Source organism: Staurois parvus, unplaced genomic scaffold (assembly GCF_062004578.1).
Source record: "Staurois parvus isolate SC_StPar_1 unplaced genomic scaffold, SC_StPar_1.0 ptg000136l, whole genome shotgun sequence".
NCBI classification, from domain to species: domain Eukaryota; kingdom Metazoa; phylum Chordata; class Amphibia; order Anura; family Ranidae; genus Staurois; species Staurois parvus.
In genome coordinates this window covers 11,580,088-11,605,000 of record NW_028317932.1, presented here as the reverse complement: position 1 = coordinate 11,605,000, position 24,913 = coordinate 11,580,088, and the positions used below count along the sequence as shown (strand labels likewise).

The 24,913-nt window shown below is 40.5% G+C and overlaps 1 protein-coding gene across 1 annotated transcript in view; it reads right to left on the bottom strand.

Annotated features, from left to right (window-relative positions):
- Nucleotides 1–24,913, bottom strand: part of SNX13 (sorting nexin 13) — a 169,084-nt gene that overhangs the window by 18,349 nt on the left and 125,822 nt on the right. Inside the window, exons 16-22 of the mRNA XM_089673177.1 lie at nucleotides 16,892–16,929; nucleotides 12,439–12,508; nucleotides 10,470–10,612; nucleotides 7,081–7,188; nucleotides 4,698–4,808; nucleotides 4,433–4,594; nucleotides 2,128–2,199 (exon numbers count right to left, since the gene is read on the bottom strand). Of these exons, the coding sequence (XP_089529303.1) occupies nucleotides 2,128–2,199; nucleotides 4,433–4,594; nucleotides 4,698–4,808; nucleotides 7,081–7,188; nucleotides 10,470–10,612; nucleotides 12,439–12,508; nucleotides 16,892–16,929 (704 nt within the window). The remainder of the gene's footprint in view (nucleotides 1–2,127; nucleotides 2,200–4,432; nucleotides 4,595–4,697; nucleotides 4,809–7,080; nucleotides 7,189–10,469; nucleotides 10,613–12,438; nucleotides 12,509–16,891; nucleotides 16,930–24,913) is intronic.

The following is a 24,913-nucleotide window of genomic DNA, read 5'->3' as shown; positions in this document are numbered from 1 at the left end:
ATGTACAGCAGTGATATCAGAAAGAGTGGATGTTATGCCAAGAGGCATCGATTTCTGTGTTAAATGTCTTTTTTGCAATAACGATCGATAAGACAAGTGAACCATAGTGTAGGAAGGTTTACAATAGTGCTTATAGTGGAACATTACTCAGATCACTTCACTCTGGCCCCTTTTACAGGTATAGCTTTGTAAAACATTAAAAATAATTGCCTATGCTGTTTAAAATCCAGTAATACACTTTCTCTCCCTGCTCTGCACATGCTCAGTTACTCTATTTTTCGTCACTATGCTGACAATGTAGAGGCCAATCTGATGACAGCCTAAAGATTTACTGCTGCTCAGGGGCTCTAGGCTTGAGCACAATGGCAGCCTCCAGCAACAGGAACAATGCTGGAGGCAATTTACAGCACATACGAATTTTGGTAGCATTATTATTAATATGGAATGTATATTCTTTGCTAAAGAACATTTTTTTATCAAGTTTTTATGGATAAAATTCTAATTTAAAAGGAGAAGTATAGCCAAAGCGATTTTGGCCCAACTTCTCCTATGGCTCACTATGTACACCTGTGACCCATTTTCAACCAATATCAGGCTCAAGCCAGCTATCGTCTGGTGTCACTCAGCGTTTGCAGGCTCTGGAAAGATCACAACTTTTCCACCCAGATGCCTGGAACGGCAGCTGACTCAGTCTCTAAGTGCAGTGAAAGCGCTGGAGGGGCAGAGCGGACAGGCAGTGACTGACAGTTCCTGGGTCCCTGCTCACTGAAGACTGAGAACCAAGCGATCAGCGGTCTTTGATTGCTCAGTTCTCAGTCTTAGAAGTGGCAGGGGACAGAAGCTGCATCCAGCTGAGTATTTTTTTTTTAATCCTATACTTTTCTTTTAAAATGAGGTGAAAAATACACACAAGTAGCAAATTACACTGTTGATAGTTTAGGAAGGATAATGTTTTCACAGCATTTTTCACATATATGACGACTATTTTAATTTACAAGAAAAGAGGTTACTTATACACCTAAGAAATGAGGCTCCGAGCTGGGGTGTATAACTTACAAAAATGGAAAGTGAAGAATAATAAAATGCTCCTGTACAATAGAAACTGATTTATTACCACAGAGGTTGCCAGAAATAATTTCAGAGAGTTTGGGGTATGTGACAAGCGAAACCATCTACTTGCTTTTCATCTGTCACAACTCCTACTAGATCTTCAACAACGGTCCTTCTGTAGGTCCAATGTATTCCAGTGACAGTGCCATATAATCACTATTGATCTGTTATGTCTAAGGGTACTATGAAATTACAAACACCTCTATAATGGAGAAGGCATACCACACTTTTGGTTTTCATTTTTTTTTCAACCGATTACGGTATATTCTAACTGTATGGGCTTTGATATACTATTTTGCACTTACTCCTGCGAACATAGTCTGTAATAAAAGCTGGCCATAGATGGTTCCTTTTTTTTTTCTTTCAGGCAGGGGCCTAATCACACACTGATATAAATTCGGCCAGTGCCTGTTGAACCAGATTACTTTTGATCCCTCTATAGCCAGCTTTGGTCTCTTATTTTATCTGTCCTTAGCAATTTGGTATGTAACACATTCTTTTTGTGCATGAAATATTGCAGAGACTTTGTTTTATCTATTCCTCTAACTGAATATGTAAATGTAGGTGTGTGCCTTGGTTTGCTTCCACGTTGTGTGGGAAACACAAGTCCAAGCCCATGATGCCTAATGGGATTTATAGTTTCACAACAAGTGCAACAGACTGTAGCTACATGAGATGTTTACAGAGTCTTCAGTCACCAAAAGAGAACAATAAACACGCAGAGCACTTCATCATCATCCACACCATTACACTCAGCTAGGTCTGTAAAACAGCAGTAGTTTATGAACAGAACAAAAAAAAATCTAAACAAACACACACACTGTTTCCCCGAAAATTAGACACTGTCTTATATTTTTTTTGGCTCAAAAAAAAAAAAAAAAAAAAAAAAAAAAAAAAAAACACACTAGGTCTTATTTTCGGGATAGGTCTTATTTTTTTTAAATGTCCACCCTATTCTACTTCATGCTCATTTTTTTTTATACACACACACACACACACACACACAGTAATACTCACATTGTCATCCAGCTGTGCAGACACGCGACAATGTTCAGGATCTGAATCGGTTTTTGGTACAATAATTGGACCCTTAAGTGAATTAAAACCATAAATACATAAGTGTCAGAATACATTTATGTTAAAAAAAAACATGTGGTCAGGATATGCTGACACTAAAGGCTGACTACTATGAATGATGGCAAAACCGACCTGAGGAAGTCACGTGACCAGTGACGCAACATGTGGGTGGAGCCTAGTGACGGCACTTCCGGTATTGTGCAAACCAGGAAATGCGGTGAGAGGAACCATTTTTGCTATTGGAATTAAATGCCTTCACTGTTTTGCACTTTGTGAGTGGATTTTAATAGCTTAATAAAGGAAATATTTTTTATGGCGTTGCACTATGATTTGTTTTCTTTTCCCCTGAGCATTTACCATCTTGGTAAGAAGCTGAAATCCGGTCTTTTAAAGGGCCAGTAGCAAGGAAATAGCTACTAAGGGATAGCGGTGGACAAGCAAATGATATACCAACCTTTATATTGCTTATAACCTATATGATATATGGGTCAAGGAAGAAGGTGAGTGCATGGCACACTCATTGGTGATGGGAAGCACTTTTGTATATGTTGGATGAAGTGAACACTTTACAACACTGTTGTGGAACACGGTGTACTTTGCTGTAATGTGAGCGCATATGTTTTGTGCACGCAACCATTAGCTTTAATATAAACGGTGTTGCACTACAATGTTTTTGTTTTTTATATACATGTTTTTGGAGTCGTGATTGAGTGAAGAAATTCTGGATTCGTCTTCACATGAAAGAATTCACTTCTGTAAAAACGCATTTGACCTATTATAATTTGTAGGTAAAACTTAAAGGTGAGCAGGGAGAGTATCTTGAGCACAAGCACGTCTTCTGGGAAGTGATTGTTAAACGCACTAATTTGGACATTCTGTGAGTTGATCTTTTATTGTAGTGTGGATTTATCTTGCATGGGATTACTGGAGGACTATTTTATTTCATTTATATGTCTGGATGAGGAGTTAGCGCACTATACATTCATGGTTTATATGCATTTTAAGTGAGAGTACACTTAGTGAGTGGGTGCAGCAATCTTCTGTTGTTTATTTTTATATAGGGTGTAGCAGCACATGAGTGTGAACCTTTTCACACTAAAATCATTATTAATGCACACGATCACAACATAATTTACACAATTCCTGCTAAATTGCTAGCAAAGCTTCATTCACATGTGGTGTACTAAAGTGTATGCCCATGGAGGGCCATGTTTACCCGCATGGGGATGCCCAGGTGTTCCATGCATCCATGTTCAGGCAGTCCCATTCATGTCAATTGGGATGCAGTGGTTGCACAGGCACAGCCACTGCTCCCAATCTGACATCCATGTGGGTGTGGGTGCACGACCCTGAACACAGACAGAGTGAGTTCAGGGATGTGCACCCAGACCCACATGGATGTCAATTTGGGAGCAACAGCTGTGTTTGTGCAGTTGCTACATCACAAATTACATAAATGGGACTGCCTGCATAGGGATACACAGAACACCTGTGCAGGCAAAAACATGGCCCTGCAGTGAGCAGGGCCTTACTATGACTTTATTTTATTTTTTTGGTTTATTTTTATTTTTTCACACTTTTTTTTTTTTCATTTAGTATTTTTTTTTCCTTTTGCACACTCGCTATATTCATTCAAGGAAAGGAAGAGGGCTGGTAAACACGTTTACCAGCTGCTCCCCCCTGTTCACCATCCTGATGACAGCTTCCTGTGTGCCAGATCAGAAGCTACAGCCGGTGGGAGGGGGAAAGAGGGAGAGCCGGCCAGCAGGTGACAGGTACTGGTGGATCGGTGGAGCCCCAAGGGATAGAAGAACCCCAGGGGACAGATTGGTGGATCTGTGGAGCCCCAAGGGATCAGTAGAGCCACAGAAGATAGATGGAGGAATCAGTGAGCAGGGGTCAGATTGAAAGGGGGGGGGGGGGGGATGTAATTATTTCAAAAAGCCTCTGTGGCTTCCCTGCAGCACCTGAAGCCAACCACTGCAGGGTAGCCACAGGGGATCAGTTCGTGTGTATGTGGGGGGGCATCACTTGCTAGCCGCTAATCAGGGGTTCGAGGTGTATGTGTGTGTAGAGATAGCAAAAAAAAAAAACCTTGGAAGTCGATTGGTTTCTATGCAGAGCTGCACCAGATTTTGACACTCTTCAGTTTTAGTGAATCAACCCCAATGTCCAGTAAAAACAAACATAGTACGTGCACACTGCTTTTAATGAAATGCATACATAAATACATAAAGATCTGTACCTTAAATAATGATTGCTTGAGATCTTGTCCCAGTCTTTCTGACATTTTGCCCACATTATCAGACATCTTATTCATTCCCTCTGCCAAGCTGTCAGGCAAAGATTTCACAGCATTGGAAACATTTCTCATTGAATTGCGCAGAGGGTTTACAAAGGTGTCCATCTATGAAACACAACAAGGTAAAGGTCAGTTTCAGCATCATGAGAAGCATAATGCAATCTAAGTTGAAATTGCTATATCCAATATTCAGAGCCATAAACCATACCTTGCGGGCAAAGTCCCCCTTTCCTTTGTTGTAAGGTTTGTTTTCAAGAAAATCTAATACAAAACCAGCAAGATTTGGGAAGGCTTTTAACAACTCTGGACTTAGCAGTATCTAAAATGAAGAAAGAAAATTAAATTTTGTTATTACACTAAAAATGGAAATCCATATGAATGTTTCTTTGTGTGAACAAAACCTTGAACCTCCACTACTCAATTACAAATAAGTGTTTTTACTGCTGTATGTGCATATACTTTAGAGATCACTGGGACAGCAAGTTAGGGGAATCGACCTACAAGGACACACACAGCATTAACAGCTTAAGCCTCCTTTTACATGGCCATTCCTATTCTGTTTAGATGGATGACTAGACAAATCAAAAAACGGACTGCGTTGTATCCCTATTGGTGGCCAGAAGTAGGCAGATATGTTTCTACTTACATCTGGGCCTGTTCAGGTTCTTTGGACTGAATGAAAAACGTTTGTGTCCAGATTTGCTTTTGCACACCTGACCAGATGTAGGCAGATTTAGGCAAATGCTCGTCTGCTTACATCCAGACCCCCTTAGGCATTACATGGTCCATTTAAACTTCATCACAAATTTTCACCAGAATAAATCTGGCTTGTTTCTGGATGTAATAGGAAAGTCTAATGGAAGGCTATAAGCTGGCAGCCAGAAAGATATTAAAAATTACACTGTTTAACAGGTAAAAGGTTTTGGGCATAAAATTAGCTAATCTTACATAATTTTGGGGTGCTGAAAACAAAAATGACCCTAAAAAATGTTGATTGGCTCTAGTTTCCATGATATATTCACCCATCTAATGACGTAAGCCATTCAAAATTATGATGCAACTTCAGCTGCATATTGCACAATTGATACTGGTGACCAATAGAAAATTGCATGTATACTGAGATGATGCAATATTAGCCTTTAATTGCATCACTTCACTGCATAAAAGCTGCAGTATCTGTAGCTGATTGTAGTTCGACAGCGTCTTTACATTTCGTTTTATGCTTATATAGGCTACTCAGTAATGCCTCGAACTTGTGTGAATAAAGCAGATAATTTCTGCTATATCTGCGGTGAAATAACTTTTATCTCACAAAAAAGGAGGATAACAGGAATGATTAAGAAAGCCTACAACTTGCATTTTGGCTGCAAGATAGGAGACCAGGACAAGAGCTGGGCACCACATATATGCTGCAATTCTTGTGGGACGGCACTGGAGCAATGGTTGAATGGAAAAAAGGCATCTATGCCTTTCGCTGTGCCAATGATTTGGAGAGAGCCAACAGATCATGTTAGTAATTGTTACTTTTGTATGGTACCTCCAATTGTAAAAGGGCTAAATAAGAAGAAAAAGTTATCTGTGCACTATCCAAATATTCCATCGGCAATACGTCCAGTTCCTCATGGAGAGGGGCTACCAATTCCTAAAGCACCAGAATCCTTCATGGTTGAGTCAAGTGAGGAAGAACCTGAAGCGTGTAGTCACGTGCAGTTGTAAGAGATAGCCCTTTCCTCGAATACAAGAGAAAAGCCAAGAGAAGCAAAACCGACACAAACTGAAGACAAAACTAGTGAGAATCCTAAGTATTAAAATGATTCAACTTAGCTTATGGCTATAATTTTTCTTGGTAATCCTATGCAATATATTATGCCATTTAGGCTTTGTTATGTAGTCAATATCACTTGCTCTATATTTGTGGAAAGACATCTATCTATATAATTATTGTGCATTATGTAGTCATTACGCCTATAGTAGAAAACGTTCCGTTTACAGAAAAACTAGAGCCAATTGACAAATTTCATTGTTATATTTGAACTCAGAATGTGAAATTCATTAAGAAATGGATCCGTTTGTTTCCAAAACTGGCAAAAAATAAAAATTTGTTGAACAGTGTTATCAACCCACTTTAGGTCTACCCAAATGAGAAATAAAAACTGAGGGTTCGTTGACGAACAGCATGAGCAATGAGAAAGGTACTTATTCTATCATGTCTTTTGCAAGTAACACTTGAATTTAGTGACAGTGAAGTTTGCAAATTATAAAAAAAAAAAAAAAAAAAAAAAACACAGCTTCTCCAAAATGTTACCAATAAAGCCATTTTTTTTTTCCAGCCACCTGGGTTGAATAACAAAAATCCCCCCTTCTGGCTTTCTGGAACATAGTATTTTGAGAACAGGACCCACTGCTGTCGGAATTCACTGATCAGTGGCTGTAGCTGCTAATCAACAAAATTATTCTAGCATTTCTCTTCAAGAGAAGTCGATCAGAGATGACCACACACTGAATAAAAATGCGTCTGGTCCTTGCTGCACCGACTGGATTTCAATCAGTGTATGAACAGCTTAATTTTTCAAATACACAAAGACATATACCTGTAAGTACGCATTCAGATCAGTTTTTCTTTTTTCTAAAAATTCTTTATCCATATTGTTGAATGTCTTTTTTCCTGGCAGCTTCAAGATACTGACAAGATTTTCAAACTGGAAAATGTAAATGAATCAGAGAATTAAAAATATGTTTTAAAAGTGAATAGAAATAAACAATTGAATTTTGCCTTTTCACTTTTTTCACATTTATTACGCAATACAGAAAAGCTAACATGCTGTATCCAAGTAGGTTCCAGTTGTGTTCCACATTTATGAGTGAGACATCAAAATTAGGCATAGAGAGGGAACAGCCTACTCACCGAGGAGTTGTAGTGCAACGGTTTGATCCACTACAAAAAGATGCCTCATATTTAGAGTCCAGAGATGGTATTCTGGGAATACCACCTCTGATGGTTGAGGCTGTGGTCACCCAAAAGACAACCCTATTGTCACCCCACCTTGAAAAACTGCTAGGATTATGCAGCAAGAGTCTAATGTCTAGTGTGTCTAGATGAATGGGGTCTAGAGTCTGTGGGTACCTCCAAGCCCAAATTGCTAGGATTATACAGCAATAATCATGTCTAGTGTTTCTAGATGAATGGGGTCTAGAGTCCGTGGGCATCTCCAAGCCCAAATTTACATCCCAAACCCTCCACAATTCTATCGGTTTCGTCATAATCTGTTCTATATTTATAACTTTTACGCTATACTTGGCTTAGATGCAGACAACACAGTCTGGGAGCAAGGATAAAAGTGTGGAAAACAGCTTCAGACTGATTTTATCTCATTGTAGAAGAAATACTGAATTCAGTGTGTGGGAATAACCGTTAAGCCTTGGGATCAGTAGTTTATGGACAGCTGGAAGTAGGATATATAATCACATTCCATCCGAGTTTATGTAACAATGGCCCCAGAGAAGGACATTTTGGCTCTTTCTTAAGACTGGACATGTAAATGACACTAATACTGCCTGAAACAAAATAGACTTGGGTAGTTGAACATGAAACTAAATTTATTCTTTCACACTGTGCCAGAAACACTTTTAATAGCCAAATGACATTTAAAGCAGAGCACGAGTCACTGCCTAGTGAAGCAATTAACAGGCACACAAAACCAAAGAGTGTGATATTTAAATATACGTATTTAGCTGCAAATCGCTTTGTTTAAAACTACATTTTTACATTTTTGTTAAAAAATGTTATTAAAACACAAGAAGAAAAAATTGTGAATGTATTTTATTTTTCAACAATATGAGACTTTGTGCCAGCTGGGGATTTAGCTGTGAGTTTTACAAGAACTGAATATAACAATATAAGCAAACTAATAAAAGGCATATTCCTGGTGGCACGCAGAATTGCCTACAGCTGTCTCCAGGCCAGACCTCACAGATCCATAAGCTTTCACCTAATGCCTATCCACTCTATTCCCAAACTGCGTTTTTCCTTCCTAAGCCCTGTGACCAATACAATAAAGGATGCAAGCCACTGTTCCACCCCAGCTCTTCTGCTACCCTCAACATTTGTCAGCACAGAAGTCAGACTTGTGTTACAAGATAAATAGGACATGACTGCACTACTGAGACTTGTGATACTCTATTGCCAAATCCCTAAAGTGATATTCTATAGCTAAATACAAAATAAGCAAAAAAAGTGAAAATACACAAATTTTAACCATGGGATCCCTATTCAACAAAATAAACTCAATTATACATTATTTGCATCAAGTACGTTTTTTTTTAACAAACATACGCATGGATGAACACAAAGGCATTCCAGAAAGCCAAAAGTGCCTCAGTATATAAACATTACTTAAATGCACTCTCTTAATAAATAGGTATCATATGGTAAAATTTCAGAATAATATGGTGGGTGATAGCATGAATCTTTCTGAATATGGTGACTTTTAATGACGTTAGGCTTACGCCGGAATAGAAACGTTTCCAGCTGGCCACCTCAGTAAGCCTTACATCTTTGGAATTCCCTTCTACTGCAAGCATATGGTAACTTTGCACCCATGAACATATTGCAGAATATGGCCCTAGCCTCTCCTGAGTAAATGAATACCAGTGACCAGTCATCAAAAATGTGACTTCCACACAGCTACTGATGCGCTCCATGTGTGCCGCCTCTCAGATCCTCCCTGCTCTGTACGTTACCTGTCACTGATCCTCCTGCTGTGCGGCTGCAATCTGCTCCCATGTGGCCTTTGATCCCTGCTGCTTAACACCCCACTGGTAATGGTAGTGGCAATGCGTTCTTGAAATTACACAAAGGGGAGAAGATTGTGGCTGCACAACAGGTGGATGGATCGAATGACAGGCAACCAGTGGGGCACAGCAGGAGGTGATTGACTGATTCAGTATGAAGTGTGGAGGAGGCTGTAAACATGTCCTTTCTTTCCTGAATGAAAGCCACAAGTGATCAGTGCCGATCACTCTTGTGTTCATTCATAACTGAACAGAGTATTTCCTATTCATCAGTAAATGCTGGGTTGCAGAGAAGGACATTGAGGGCTCTGTGGCCTCAATCTCTTTCTCTATCCAAAAATGGAAATATCAGAGGTCTGTTCAGACACCAATATTTCCCAAAAACCCCACTACTGTTCAATAAAATTCAAAAAATGAAAAAAAAAAAATCAAGAACAAAAAAATAGAGTTCTTAGTGTTTAGGGCAACTCAATCATAAAAAAAAAAAAGAATAGAATCATTATCACTCAATTCTGCAAGTGGTTCTGATTTACTATCGCTGTTCTCTAGCTGGTCTAAAACCACTTTTGACCTAAAGGGACGCTTTTTGGACGCCATGGACTTTTCTAAGTTTCCAGGCAGAAAGAACAGAACAAATGCAGGCAGGGCACAGGACAAAGCACTAGGGACAAAATGTATGTGAAATGGGTTGAAACAGCAATGTTTTACTATGTAAAATTTGTTTGGAAAAAAGTGAAATTTTTTAAAATTTTCAAATTTCCCTCCGCCGCCGGCGCCTGTACGTCCCGACGTCACAGGGACCGGAACACAGAAGCCGGATGCCGGCATCGGCCGGAGGAGATGGCCGGGGACGCTGCAGGGGACACATCGCGGGAGCAAAGGACAAGGTAAGCTCTGCAGGGACTCCCTATGCAGCGCCGCATGGTAAGCCCGAGTGTAGCTCGGGGTTACCACTTTTGGTACTGACATTTTACCCCGAGCTACACTTGGGAATACCGCCAGGGAGGTTAAGTTTCACAATCATTTCCGTAGTCTCAGCTCTCTGGTTAGTTATTCTCATATACCTCAAAATTCTTCTCTTGATTATACTGAATGTAGTGTTTGGAAACTACATTACCTAAACTGCAAAATCTTACCTGTAGTTACCTGTATATTATGAAGAAAGTGTGTATGCACCCCCGCACCTTACCTGTTCAGTGATCCGCATGTGGAAGTCATGAAAGTCACTGTACCGCCGATAGGTGTTCCAAGAATCTTCAATGCCATCTGAGCTCCGTCGCTGGACAGTGATGGTGTACAGTGCATAGGTTTTGCCATGTTCATTACAAACTCCTGCCACAGCATATGGGTCACAGTCAACATGAACTGGTAGTTTATGTAAGTACAGGAACAAAGGCATACACACAAAAGCAGAAACACACAGAAAAAGCAAAGGATAGAAAAGAAAACATGAAATGGAAGATGGAACGATAAAAGAATGAAATGGAAAAACTAGACAAAATTAAACTGAGTGAATAACATTGTAGAATCATTAGACACTTAAAAACTAAGAACATCACAGGGACTATGAGGCTGAATTTTCATAAGCACCAGTAACAATCAACTATAAAGTTCTAAAACCTAGCTACGTTAACAATACTTCTGAAGTGAAGTCACCTTTTGGTACTATGAAGGACCAGTCAATCTTTAAAGCAATACCTATATTCTTGTGCAGTCCCTGAATTTCCAGCCTATTCTTTACACTGAACCCGTCTCAGTCCAGTCGTGCCTTAAGCCCCACCACCTCTATTTAACAGTTCAATGCTATTGCCACCTTGGGCTCTGGCACTGGACTGTTGAATGGTCTTAGCTACAACCAGGATGTCAAACACAACCAAGTGCTTTGTGCAGAGGATTTGTTTTGAGCCAAGGAGGCACTATGCCTCGCTATAACTTAACCAAAAACTCTAAAACTAAGTCGTAAAGAAGAAATCCGGAAACAGCTGCACTCCTTGGTATCCTTATTAACATACAGCCAGTAAAAACATAAAATCCACTGCAGGGGGAACAGCCAAAAGTTAACGTGTTTTGTGCTAAGACAGCGCAAGTCAGGTTACGACTAAGCACTCTTTCCGGATTTCTTCTTTACACGGTGAGTGGCAAGACAAGCTGAGCAGGCACCCTTGGCACCTGAGACTGCAGGGAGAGCAGACATCAGAGTGACCCACCTGGAGCGCTACATGCAGATTTGTTCTAAAACAAAGTTGCTGTTAGGAATTACCCTGGAAGGCCCAATAAACATTTGTTTTCCTGCACTGTAGAGATTGCTTTTAATGCAAGAAAATGATTTTACTGGATCTAGTTCTCAAGTAGTACTACTTCATTTCAATGATCTTGTTTCTTATATGCACCAACATTTACAAATTCATTATAGTAGAAAATCATCTGTCAGAGTGGCAATGGAAAAAATATTTAGCAGTGTTCACTTATATTTCTAACTGCTAAACAGCATGAAAATTCAAGAAAACCCTCAAGAATGTGTTAGCTTTTCATCTGCTCGGACACTGAATGCATATTTCATGCCAAGCTGCTGCTATCATCTTTCATACAGTATGACTCCCCTACTCAAAGATTTATGGTTTAGGACAAAGATTCAGCACTGTCAGAAAATCTGATCTACTTTCCATAACTAGGATGATGACCATATTCCAAATTATTTGAAGGATATTTTTTTTTGCATTATGTCAAGTATATTTTGAAGAGAAAAGGTTTATATATAAATCATATGATATAAAGATAGATAGATAGATAGATAGATAGATAGTTCTGAAAGAACTGCAAGGGTGCTAATGCTAATGAGCACACTTGTAGCTCATCTTCAAGCCCTGCAGTTTTCAAGCTGACAGCCTGACATTGCACCTCTGATCCACTGATCAGGGGGTGCAATACTTTCCAGGCTTCTGCAAGAAAAAATAATAAATGCACATTTTTATTTGCAAAAAAATATGTGCATTTATTAATATTTCTAAAAAAGTGAACTTATCCTTTAATTTGTAATAACACAGTGAGCTGAGCAAAAGAGACAGATTTGCACATATATGACATGGCTGATGTGATGTGATAATCTAGAAGCTATGATCGTGGAAAACAAATATGTCAAAACAAAGTAGATTTCTTACCAGTGTCAGAAATAAAAGAATGGATCTGTGTCACCTCTTCAGTGCTGACATTTGACAGGTCGTCAAGTGACTAAAAATTTTAGAAACAAAATAATTTTATATGAACAGCTACATTTTAAGCAAGTCTGCTTTGACTGGCCAAGAAATCTCTCTTTATGATAGAGTACATAACTGGCTACTGCTACTATTATTCATATAGTATAACAAGTGAAATGAGCCTAAACTTACTAGAGTCCCCCCCCCCCCCCACTTTGGGGAGATTTTTGCTCATTTCTAGTATAGTTACCAGGACAGGAAGCAAGAGGAAATCTACCGGAATTACCAAAAATCACCTGACAGAGGTTCTAACCCTTCCGCATTCTGTCCAAAACTAGAAATAAAGAGGTTCAAATTGTGGGGCTGGTGTCCATTGTGTAGGGGATTTGAAGGACAGTGTTTTGCCTTATGACCACAGAAGGGACCTTTTTTCCAATTTCTTCTTTTACTCTTTTTTTTCTCCAACTCTATTAAATTATCGTAACATTAAACTTCATTCATGTATGCAGTGTGGTGACATGCTGTGCGAACCGTGTTGAGTACAGAGACAACTTGTCCGCATTTTTACACAACAGATCGCATAGAAAACAACAGTTTTCTATTTGCCCTTGCATTGGGCCTGTGCTGATCTGCACAGATCATCTATCTCATCGGAGAAAGGGTGACTGGGCTGTCAGGCATTGATATGGTATTAGGGGAACCATTTTTTTTTTTTTCTATTTACAAAGCTGACCATCTGTCCAATATTTCTGCTAATGGACACAGCAGCTGAAATGCCAAGTAATATAAAACACACCCAGAAATACAAAAAACATTAAAGCCCAAGTCCAGGAAACTTGAAAATTCTCCTTGTAGTAGGTATGTGCCCACAGTGCAAAGATTAACTGCTTTTTTAATCTAGGGAAGAGTAAAATCAGTACTACTTTACTGATTCTCTGCTCCCGCTGGCAGATGGCGTGCCTCCATGTTCCTATGGTAGACTGTCCCTTTGTGCGATCACATCCAATGCAGGGCTAAAGGACCCTGGATCAGTCTTGATGATGTCAGAACTATGGACCCCCAGAGTATGGGGAAGAAGATGATGTGAGGGCTGGTCTGGCAGACACCAGGAATCAGGTAATAAATCTACTTTTCCATGCCTCCTAGACCTAAAGGTCCATTCACACTGATCGCTTTACTGCGGGTTATATGTACGTTCATGTTTTCCTGGCACAGGGCTGAACAGGTATTGTGTGAATCCCTGTGCCAGCGTCCCATTCATTTCTACTGGGACACATAGTTGCATGCACACAGCCGCTGTGTCCTAATAGGACATGTGGGTGAATGTCTCTGAACACATACATAGTGAGTTTGGGGACCTGCACTCATCTGCATGTCATATTAGGACCGTGCAGCTTAATGTCCCAAAAGAAATTAATAAGACGCCGGTACACGGATGCATGCAACACCTGTGCATCCCCATGCCAGGAAAACACAGACCTGTACGGGGTCTGCAGTAAAGCACTCTCTGTGAATACACTCTAAATGATCAGTTAACCCCTGCATTGCAGGCACAGCCCTACTGCAAGGGAGAATTTTCACGTTTCCTGGAGTTGGGCTTTAGAGCATTTTTAATACTTATGTTTTAAGTATGGTTTCATTTACAATTTTCTGCATATTTGTATGATGCTATTCCTTTACCAGTTCTAGTTTTAGGTTCTGTGGCCCTTTAAATGAGTTCTAAACAGAGCAACTGAGTGACCTCAGCAATGACCTTTCCCCCCAATTCACTGCCTGTTCTGTTTATTGTAACTGAGTGACACAGGGGAGCTGTATTATTTGAGTAGGCATTTACTCCAGACATGGAGCCAGGCCAGAAACAACTAATCTGCTAGTGTTCAAACACCTGCACAAGCACGGCAGTCCCAGAATAGCACTAAACGTTACAAACGAAGGGGAAAGTCATAGATTCCTTCATATGGACAGTATTGTTTCCCAGACCTCATACCAACACCAATGTTTCCTTCTCACTCGGTGAAATAACACAAGAATGCCTTTCACCCAGGCAACCGGACACTTTCCTTTACTAGAGAGGTCAGGTAACAACATCAGTAGGAACGGATATCATTTCCTATGGACCAAAGATCAATCACAGCACTAAAAATAGAGATTTAGGGCCCCATGTTTTTTTTTTTTTTTTTTTTTTAATGGCACACCCGCCTCAAATGTAATTTCTCAGTTTTGAGTTGGTACCTTAAGCCAAGGACACTGGATGGAAGATGCCCACGTATCTAATCTACGTGAATGTTATGATGAGCACTGCAGAGGTGTGCATCTTTACAATGATGGCGAGTAGGGTACTGTAGATTGGTGCAATGATGGCAACTGGCGTACACATTGGTTCAGGGGCTGGATGTACAGTGGCAGAGAGCGGGGTGATGCACATCAATTCAGTGGCGGCAAGGGGGTAGTGTGTTAGTGCAGCAGTGAAGTGTGTGTGCAGTGTAGATATTTGTGGGTGCAGATGTGTTAGTGTTTAGTTACCTGCTTATGGTATGGCACTGGGTCTTGCAGAATTATACAGGTGCTGTGAGTGGGAACACTGCCTCCAGAGACGTGTGGCTGACAATGTTCTCTATGGCCATGTTGACAGAAAAGTCAACGGCGAAAGTCTACATTGTAAAGCTACTTCCAGATGCTAAGTGACTCTTAACCACAACTCCATATAAATGAACACCAGAGGGCACAAATGTGTGGTAATGCACAAAAGCACACAGGGATGGTGGATATAATCCAGATGTTTTAAGGGCAACACTACTGGCCAAATTGGTTGAGAAACATCAAACAACCAGGAAGCGGAGCGGGCTGTGGAATGCAGAGCAGGGACGTCAGCACCAGAAACCAGAAGGGGCGTGTCTACCTGTTTCTGAGCCACCCAGCTTTATCATGCTATGAAACGCGTAGCCGCTCCCCTTCAAATTCCCAGAGAAGGCTTGACAAAGGAGCTGGGTGGCTACAAAACCCATAGCTACACTCATTCTGGTTTCCAGCAAAGACTTAAAGGAGCTTGGTGGCTATGAAACGCATAGCTACAGCCATTCTGGTTTCCAGAGAAAGCTTGACAAAGGATCTGGGTGGCTACAAAACGCATAGCTACAGCCATTCTGGTTTCCAGAGAAGGCTTGACAAAGGATCTGGGTGGCTACAAAACGCATAGCTACAGCCATTCTGGTTTCCAGAGAAAGCTTGACAAAGGATCTGGGTGGCTACAAAACGCATAGCTACAGCCATTCTGGTTTCCAGAGAAGGCTTGACAAAGGATCTGGGTGGCTACAAAACCCATAACTACACTCATTCTGGTTTCCAGCAAAGACTTAAAGGAGATGGGTGGCTATGAAAGGCATAGCTACAGCCGTTCTGGTTTCCAGAGAAGGCTTGACAAAGGATCTGGGTGGCTACAAAATGCATAGCAGCACTCATTCTGGTTTCCACCAAAGTTTTGACAAAGGAGCTAGGTGGCTCCAAAACACATCCCTTCCGTCAAAGGTTTGACAAGCTAGCTAAGCGGCTCTGAAACATGTAGCAATTCCCACTTTCACTTTCTGGCCCTGACATTACTTCCGGTCGGCTCCGCTTTTTACAGCCCAGTCCGCTTCCTGCTTTTTTGATGTCTCAATATCAATCTGGCCAGCAGTGGTGCCCCTTCCAGTCCTGGACGATATCCACCATCCCTGTGCACAGAATTACCGATCATGGATGACCTATTTGTGGTGTGCACTCTCAATCTATCGCAATTCGAGTTGCCACTTTGTTTTTATCTACTAAAGGTTTTGTGCATTTCTATATTCAGAATAGAGCGCTCTGGTGCTCATTTATATATTTACAGAGATTCTTTCAGTCTCCAAGAAGCTGCACTGAGTGTGTTAACCCTCTAAGAACATTATTACACGGTTTTGCTCTGCTTCCAGTAGAAGATTTAGTCAGAATTTAGTTACTTGTGTGCAATTATGCAATATTTCTATTAAATAACCACAACTCCCACTAGCACTTTGCATTGATCCATTGAGTGGAGGAGCAAGTCTTTATTTTTTTGCTTACAGCTTTAATTTAACAATTGGATTGGACAGATGTAACTAGCAAACGCTAGTTGGCAAATCAATGTTTCAACCAAACTAGCAAAATACAGTTCGGGAAACACATGACAAATGACAAAATACAGCATACTCATACATGGTATTAACTGTAAAGAAGAGTAATTTATGTAAATAATAATGATGAACCTTATGTCAAAGTGATTTGTCACAAACATGAGTTCGTTCATTCATCATTGTACAAAGTAACGATGAGTAAAGTACTGAAAACCAAAGCAAGTTTCTGATTGGTTGTTACGTGACATTGTTCAGTGAAATAAAAGTGAAGGGTTGGAAGAATAACATACCAAATTTATGCTGCCTGTTGGTGATCCGTTGAAAGATTCTGTGAAGGAATAGGAAAAACAGATCAGAACACAGTGGAAGCTTTCTAAATAGTAACTGTAACTAAGGCACACTCACTAGGAATCAAAGCGCATCAGTAGAAACACAACTTTAGAAGTAAAAGGACAACTGATGGCACACACCCAACACCCGAACCTCTATATCCCCAAGGCCTCCCATCAAAACATACCAAAGAAAATGTATGTGCACCTGCAACAAGCAAAGAACAGGGCATTCATGGCTGAGAAAACGCCGAACCTAAGTCTGTGACATCACATCGTATTATATTATGTAACAGCCATTCTGCTCAATATCATCCTGGGGATTAAATTCTTTAATTCTCCTGATGAAAACATAATAATAATGAAAAACAAATATAGGAGGAGAAATTAGCTATTTCTGTGTTCATTCTTTTTGCAAAAAGATTGCTTGTAAAATCAAGAGTTTTTTTGTAATTGTATCTTTTAAAATGTCAAAACAGAGGTTGTAAGTCTATAAAAATATGTAAAAACAAAATGCAATTGACCTGTTGGGCTCTATAAACATTTGTTTTACAACAGACAGTAAGAAGGCAGAGGAAAACATGAAAAACCAGAGAGCTCAATGTTTTGGTTACGGCATCATGCACGCCCCTCCATGTTAGCCTATGTGTCCATGAAAAAAAAAACAAAACGGAAAAAACCCCAAACAAATAAAACCAAGAGATTCGTCAGAAAAAACATTCAAGGGTTAGGTGCTATCAGGATTTGATGGTTCATTCATTTCAATAGCAAGAATAAATTCTTATTCTGACCAGTGGAATAAATGAACGCCCAAACACTAAATACCCTAACAAATCATGGCTTTGGGCACATTTTACTCTGATTTTCTCCTTCCAAGAGGAAAAGTGCTCAAAAAGAGCTGGGCAAATGCCCAGTGTGCATGAGACCTAAAAGAATTTGCTTTTAATTTGTATATTTTCAATTTAACTGAAAACAAGGATTTTTTTTTTCATTCCAATGGCTGCAGCGCCGCCCAATCTCTATGGTCCCTTGAAAGTGCCCTCCCATACGACCCCTCCCTTTGCCATGTTTCCTGGGTTTTGCTATTCCATCTGAGGGCCTGGGCATACAAGTGTCGCTGGGTGGAGGTGAGGGAGACCAGCAAACATTTGTTCCCTGATCTCCCCTAGCCAGTAAGAATGTAGAAACAAAGAGGATTTCATCACTCCCAGTTTCTGCTATCACTTCACTTAGCTGCTGTGCCCCATTACCTTCAGTAAAATGCAAGGGATATACCAGAAGTCTAATAGATCCCTGATCTCTAAATAAAGAGAACCTGTCACTATATAAACCATCACATTATGAGCTATATAATAGCAATAGCAAATATAATAGCAATAAAGCAAAAATAGAAGCGAAAAAGTTAAATATTAAAAAGGCAACCCCCCCAACACACACCAAATATTCAGCCTCCACACGTATGTAAACATACTTGTCGAGGGTGCCTACTTACAAAACAGTCAACTGAACTACATATTGCTACACACCCCAGAGGGAGAGAGATAATTCTAGGGCCCTTTTTTCAGTGTAACTTTAAACTGATGACATGAATGAGCTTTTCCTATGGGAAATTTGAGTACCAAAATGTGTCACCGTTCCGCAGGCATGCACAATATTAAGGCTTGACATGTTGGGCATCTATTTACTCTATAATGGGTAATATATAGCATTTGTGTGCACTAAAATTAACTTTAGTGTACTTTTTACTGAATCCAAATAAACGGTTTATTTCCACCATGAGATTTCCACCATTTATTCTCTCCGATCTCTGCTTTTAGAAAATACATGTGGTTTGTGATTTTTAACTTCTCACCTGGCCTAAAATGTGCAATTTAAAGTGCGCAAAAAAAAAAAAAACAACCCTGGCAAAAATAGCCCTACCAGAAAAAGGGTTAATGGGCTGAGCTACACAAGAGATTCGAAATACACATGAATCATGAGAAATACTGCATCTAGGCTAGTGAATGTCATACCTATAGTCATTGCCCATTTTCTTGCCTTACGTGTAGAAAATTTCTAACTTTCAAAAGTAAGAACTCAAAGCTACACAAAACCTAATGGGAATGATATTTATACTACTTGTTTGGTTGTTTCTTCTCTAAATCAGCCAATCTGAATAACTTTGTGGTTGCCCACCATTTTTTAAAGTGGCTGTCTGGTATAATGTTAACATACAAGTAAGGTGTGTGTTTGAGCAAACTTTGAAAAACAAAAGTCCAGCAGGGGTCACTGGAATCCTGGCAAGATTAGCAGGTATTTTTTTTTTAGGTTGTAGGGAAAAAAAAAAATACAATCACCTAGGTGAATACAGCATTGATCCAATGATGCATCTGTCCCCCACTGGTTCTGCAGTGAGAACTGAGCAAACACTACAATCACACAGTTCTCCCCCTCTGCTCTGAGCAAAGAGTGGTGACGGTCAGTCTCTGACTCTCTGAGCTGTCATAACCCCCCAGCACTCACTGGCAGGATGGGCTGTTGAGAGGGTGGGAGGGGCTGGTTCGCTGAGAGGTTGAGCCAGCTACCAGTCCAGGCTTCTGTGCAGATCCCGACAATATGGTTAGGATCTTTTCAGAGCCTAAACTGGCTCTATGATGTCAGCCCGCTGTTGGCTGAAAATGAGTCACAGTAGTGCAGAACGAACTACAATCCTGTGATTCATAAGAGAAGTACAACCAAATAAAAAGGTTTAGCTATATTTCTCCTTTAACTTCACTAACAGATGTTTGCACTGTGAACCCTGTATAAACTGTATGTAGCCTACATACCGGCAAGACTTTACCCTTCCCACTACTGGAACAAAACTGAATCAGGCTGAGCACTGCTCAGCCAATCACAGATAGCTTTGTATTTTCTGAACAAATTGAAGGCTTCTTCTGATTGGCTGATTTTGAAAGACAGCATGATCAATTTGAGAAAGCCTTGTACACATTCGGAAAAGCAAAGTTTCCTTTGAATAGCTGACTGGCTAAGCAATGCGTTGCTCAGCTTAACTCGATTTTGTTTTGGGAGCAAGACAGAAAGTCCCTATAGTGTTGCCAGAACACAATGCTGAATACTGCAAGACCCAACCAGGACAGGGGCTTTTGGAGAGGACTAGGGGCTAGCCTTTTACCCACCAATTAAGGCCCATGGAGAGAGCAGATAATTCTCTAATTATGGACAACAATGTGATGAATGCTGAAAGCGAGGCTTGGATTAATTCTCTGAATAAAGATAATACAGCTTGCCTTCTGGAGTGGATGGAAAGGTGTAATATTAACTTTGTACAGCTTAATGGTCAGAGAAAATATGGGACCCTCTTGCAGACTGGGTCGGAGAAGCGCCTCAAATGGGACAGAAATATTTATTAACAATCTCCCTCAAGAAATCCATGAAGATAAAGGAATTCCACTTTTTCAGACTGTTGGAATATTGTATTAGGTTTGTCTAACGATGGACAGATTATACAAGTGAAGGCAAACACCTGAGAGACAGCATGTGTAATGGACTTTGCGTATTCAGGGTTTGGAGGTGCCAGACTGTCTGGTGTGTCTGGATGCTTGTCTGTTGATTAGCTTACTGTTTATTATATCACTGTTACATGTTAGTTGCTAGCTGTTGATTCGCTTGCTGTTAATTAGATCACTGTTAGCTGTTGACTGTATGGTTTACTGTTTGCAAGGTTTAGGATAACGTGAATAAGCACTTACCTAATCAGTGTAGGCTGCTTATCCCAATGCATAATATTTTATTGTTTGTGTGGGGACTGCCCTATTTCTGAAGTGTATAAAAACCTGTACTTTTGCTCAATAAAGGAGTTCCAAATTTTGCACCTAAGCTAGTGTCGCCTAGTCTTGGGTGCAATGCCAAGCTATAATACCTTGGTCCTGTGTCCCAGCGGTGAGGAAGCAGTTCTCTGATGGAATCACCCAATCGGGGTGACAGGCGGTCCATCACACAGATTATATAGCACTCACAGCAAATGCCTTGGTTAGTGAAGGTAATAGTTTGTTTGGACCTGTTCGGTCCCAACCAACTATTTAAGTGACAGAAAGCTTTAAAGTAGAACTATGTCCTCCCATTAATAAATATGTGCTGCAGCACTTGTTTGTAAGTACATCAGCACTTACAAATCTCTTAGTTCATGTATGTCATTACCAGTACTGCTACTGAATTCAGAGCCGTGTTGTCACCCTCATGAATCCCATATGAGAATTCAGATGCACTTCGACAGTCTTACTGGGATGAACAAAAAAACTCCCAACTTTTCTTTATAGAGGTGCAACGTTCTAGTCGAAGGCTGCATTCACATGTGTTTTAAGCAGGGAGTGTAGTGCACTGCATTTTACATGCATACCAATCACCCCAACTGGAAATTGCATCAATGGAAGATTTCAAAATAATTAAATTGATCTATAAATCTGTATCTTCGTTATAAAGAACTGAATATATATTCTGCATATAAGACCTGTCAGTCAAATAAACCCCTATACAGACCTTGGCTCCCACAAGAGTCTAATAAAGTTTTATTTTGACAAAAATATATTAAAATTAAAAAAAATGTGTGGAGTATGTTTTGCACTTCACTCACATCTTTATTATTTTTCACAAAATGATTGCTTTGAAAGGTGGTGTACAGATCTGACAGACTGGCCTATAGCCTACTACTTACAATCTCGTCTGTGACTATTCTCAACTATAGAAAAATATACTTCGTCTAAGAATTATTATAATGAAAGAACTACATTTCTATCAGAACCATCTTTTTCTTATAATATAAATCTCTCTATCTCTCTGTAGGTAAAACTACCTTTAGCCTAGAACTGGGTCCCTTGTCAAATAACTCCAAAGCAGGCTAAACTATGTCACACTATCATCAATAATTTCCTTTAAAAAAAACAAAATTATAATAAGGTGGACCACTAAAGCAAAGAGAAGGCCAGAAGAGTCCCATCTGGACTGAGTGTACATGCATTAGAAAACAAATGTGGTGTCATTTTTAAAGGGTCTCCCCATGCATACACTACCTAACCTAAAAACTAGAAGCCACTAGGGGGCATCCAAACACAAGAGAAGAACACGGGACATTTGTCCCAGTTCTGGAAACACACGGAGTTCAACATTTGACATTTATAGAGCCCATTTATTGAATATTACTCCATTACACATAAAATGTAATCCCTTAATCTTCACCTCTACTTCTCTGTGTCAGGTGGATGTATGTAAACAGGATTGGTAAGAGCTAATTCATTAAAGAGAAAATACATGAAGTGCGAACATCAGTGAAGCATACAAACACTAATGTACAAGTTTATAAATCAAGGTTTTCTTCTATAAGCAGCTGAAATACCAGAACAGAATAATATCCCTTTCACCTACAACAAAGCTGAACTCCACAAGGTATTTCGATGGCATACATAAATTGGTCCAGCTAGGCACAATGTATACCTCATACCCAATGGACTGCTGGGAATCCTGGAAATCATGGTAGTAGTAGTAGTAGTAGTAGGTGCTAATGCAGCGATAGCCACAATCTTCTAGGACCTACTCGGGTTCTGTGCAAGTGGCTTACCCTCTTCACACTGACCCTGAAAAGTCTCTCACTTGACACTGCCGCCATTCAATGAATATAAAGTGTTCTCTGATTTGGATGAAGAGAAGGGGAGAGGGGTGGTGACATCACAATCTCCACCTCCTCTAATCAGAGTACACATTGTTTTCATTACAAACTAAAGAAGTGCAGCGCTAACAACCTATTAAATCCCCCCCCCCAATGAAAAAAAACCCCAACTAAATATCATGTAAATACTGTAACTCATATATAAACGGTTTAAACTCCACATAAATGTTATGATTATACAGCTGTGACTTAAAATGATTGTAAAGCCTCATTTTGTAAAACAACCCATTCAGTTTTTTACATAAGTGATCACATACTCTTTGTTCTCAACTGCATAAGGAGCTGGAGGAGGAGAAACTGCAGCACACTGGGGGAGGGGGGGGTTGTGTCAGAAGAAGTCTGATCATTGAGGAGAGCACACGGAGTTCTCAGAACTGCTATAAAAAACTGACCACACTGTGCTCCCACCTGGAACACCAGGGATTTCACAAAAAGGAAGCAATACAAAGGAACAGGATACTTTTTCATACAAGTACATGGTACAGCAGGCACATATCAGGAATATGAAATGTTGGGTTTACATATTCTATAAAGCGGCTGTAAAGACAAAAGATTTACTTTAATACATTCTCGGTCTGAATGCCTTATACTGTAATACTAGCAGTATTTAAAAAAATACATGATTTATTAATCAGTATCAAGTTAAAAGTAGTATTAACCGCTCAGTGTACTGCTATTTAAACTAAGCTCCACACAACTAGTAGTTGATACAGAATTATTTTCTGTTAGCTGCGTCTCTTTCCTGTGCCCCTCTCTTCAGAGCTTCAACAAACTTCTGGTTGGATACACACTGAGCTTGTCAGAGACTGGAAACTATCAGGACTACATGTGCCATGAGTCCTTATCTGCTGACCATAGTGCACATGCATCCACAGAGCACAGGTCAGAGTGTTGTCTGTAATGCACATGCATCCACAGAGCAGAGGCCAGAGTGTTGTCTGTAATGCACATGCAACCACAGAGCAGAGGCCAGAGTGTTGTATGTAATGCACATGCATCCACAGAGCACAGGTCAGAGTGTTGTCTGTAATACACATGCATCCACAGAGCACAGGTCAGAGTGTTGTCTGTAATGTACATGCACCCACAGAGCACAGGTCAGAGTGTTGTCTGTAATACACATGCATCCATAGAGCACAGGTCAGAGTGTTGTCTGTAATGCACATGCATCCACAGAGCACAGGTCAGAGTGTTGTCTGTAATGCACATGCATCCACAGAGCACAGGTCAGAGTGTTGTCTGTAATGCACATGCATCCACAGAGCACAGGTCAGAGTGTTGTCTGTAATGCACATGCATCCACAGAGCACAGGTCAGAGTGTTGTCTGTAATGCACATGCATCCACAGAGCACAGGCCAGAGTTATCTGTAATGCACATGCATCCGCAGAGCACAGGTCAGTGTTGTCTGTAATGCACATGCACCCAGAGCACAGGCCAGAGTTATCTGTAATGCACATGCATCAATAGAGCACAGGCCAGAGTGTTGTATGTAATGCACATGCATCCACAGAGCACAGGTCAGAGTGTTGTCTGTAATGCACATGCATCCACAGAGCACAGGTCAGAGTGTTGTCTGTAATGCACATGCACCCACAGAGCACAGGTCAGAGTGTTGTCTGTAATACACATGCATCCACAGAGCACAGGTCAGAGTGGTGTCTGTAATGCACATGCATCCACAGAGCACAGGTCAGAGTGTTGTCTGTAATGCACATGCATCCACGGAGCACAGGTCAGAGTGTTGCCTGTAATGCACATGCATCCACAGAGCACAGGTCAGAGTGTTGTCTGTAATGCACATGCATCCACAGAGCAAAGGTCAGTGTTGTCTGTAATACACATGCATCCACAGAGCACAGGTCAGAGTGTTGTCTGTAATGTACATGCATCCACAGAGCACAGGTCAGAGTGGTGTCTGTAATGCACATGCATCCACAGAGCACAGGTCAGAGTGTTGTATGTAATGCACATGCATCCACAGAGCACAGGTCAGAGTGTTGTATGTAATGCACATGCATCCACAGAGCACAGGTCAGAGTGTTGTCTGTAATGCACATGCATCCACGGAGCGCAGGTCAGAGTGTTGCCTGTAATGCACATGCATCCACAGAGCAGAGGTCAGAGTGTTGTCTGTTATGCACATGTATCCACAGAGCACAGGTCAGAGTATTGCCTGTAATGCACATGCATCCACAGAGCACAGGTCAGAGTATTGCCTGTAATGCACATGCATCCACAGAGCACAGGTCAGAGTGTTGTCTGTAATGCACATGCACCCAC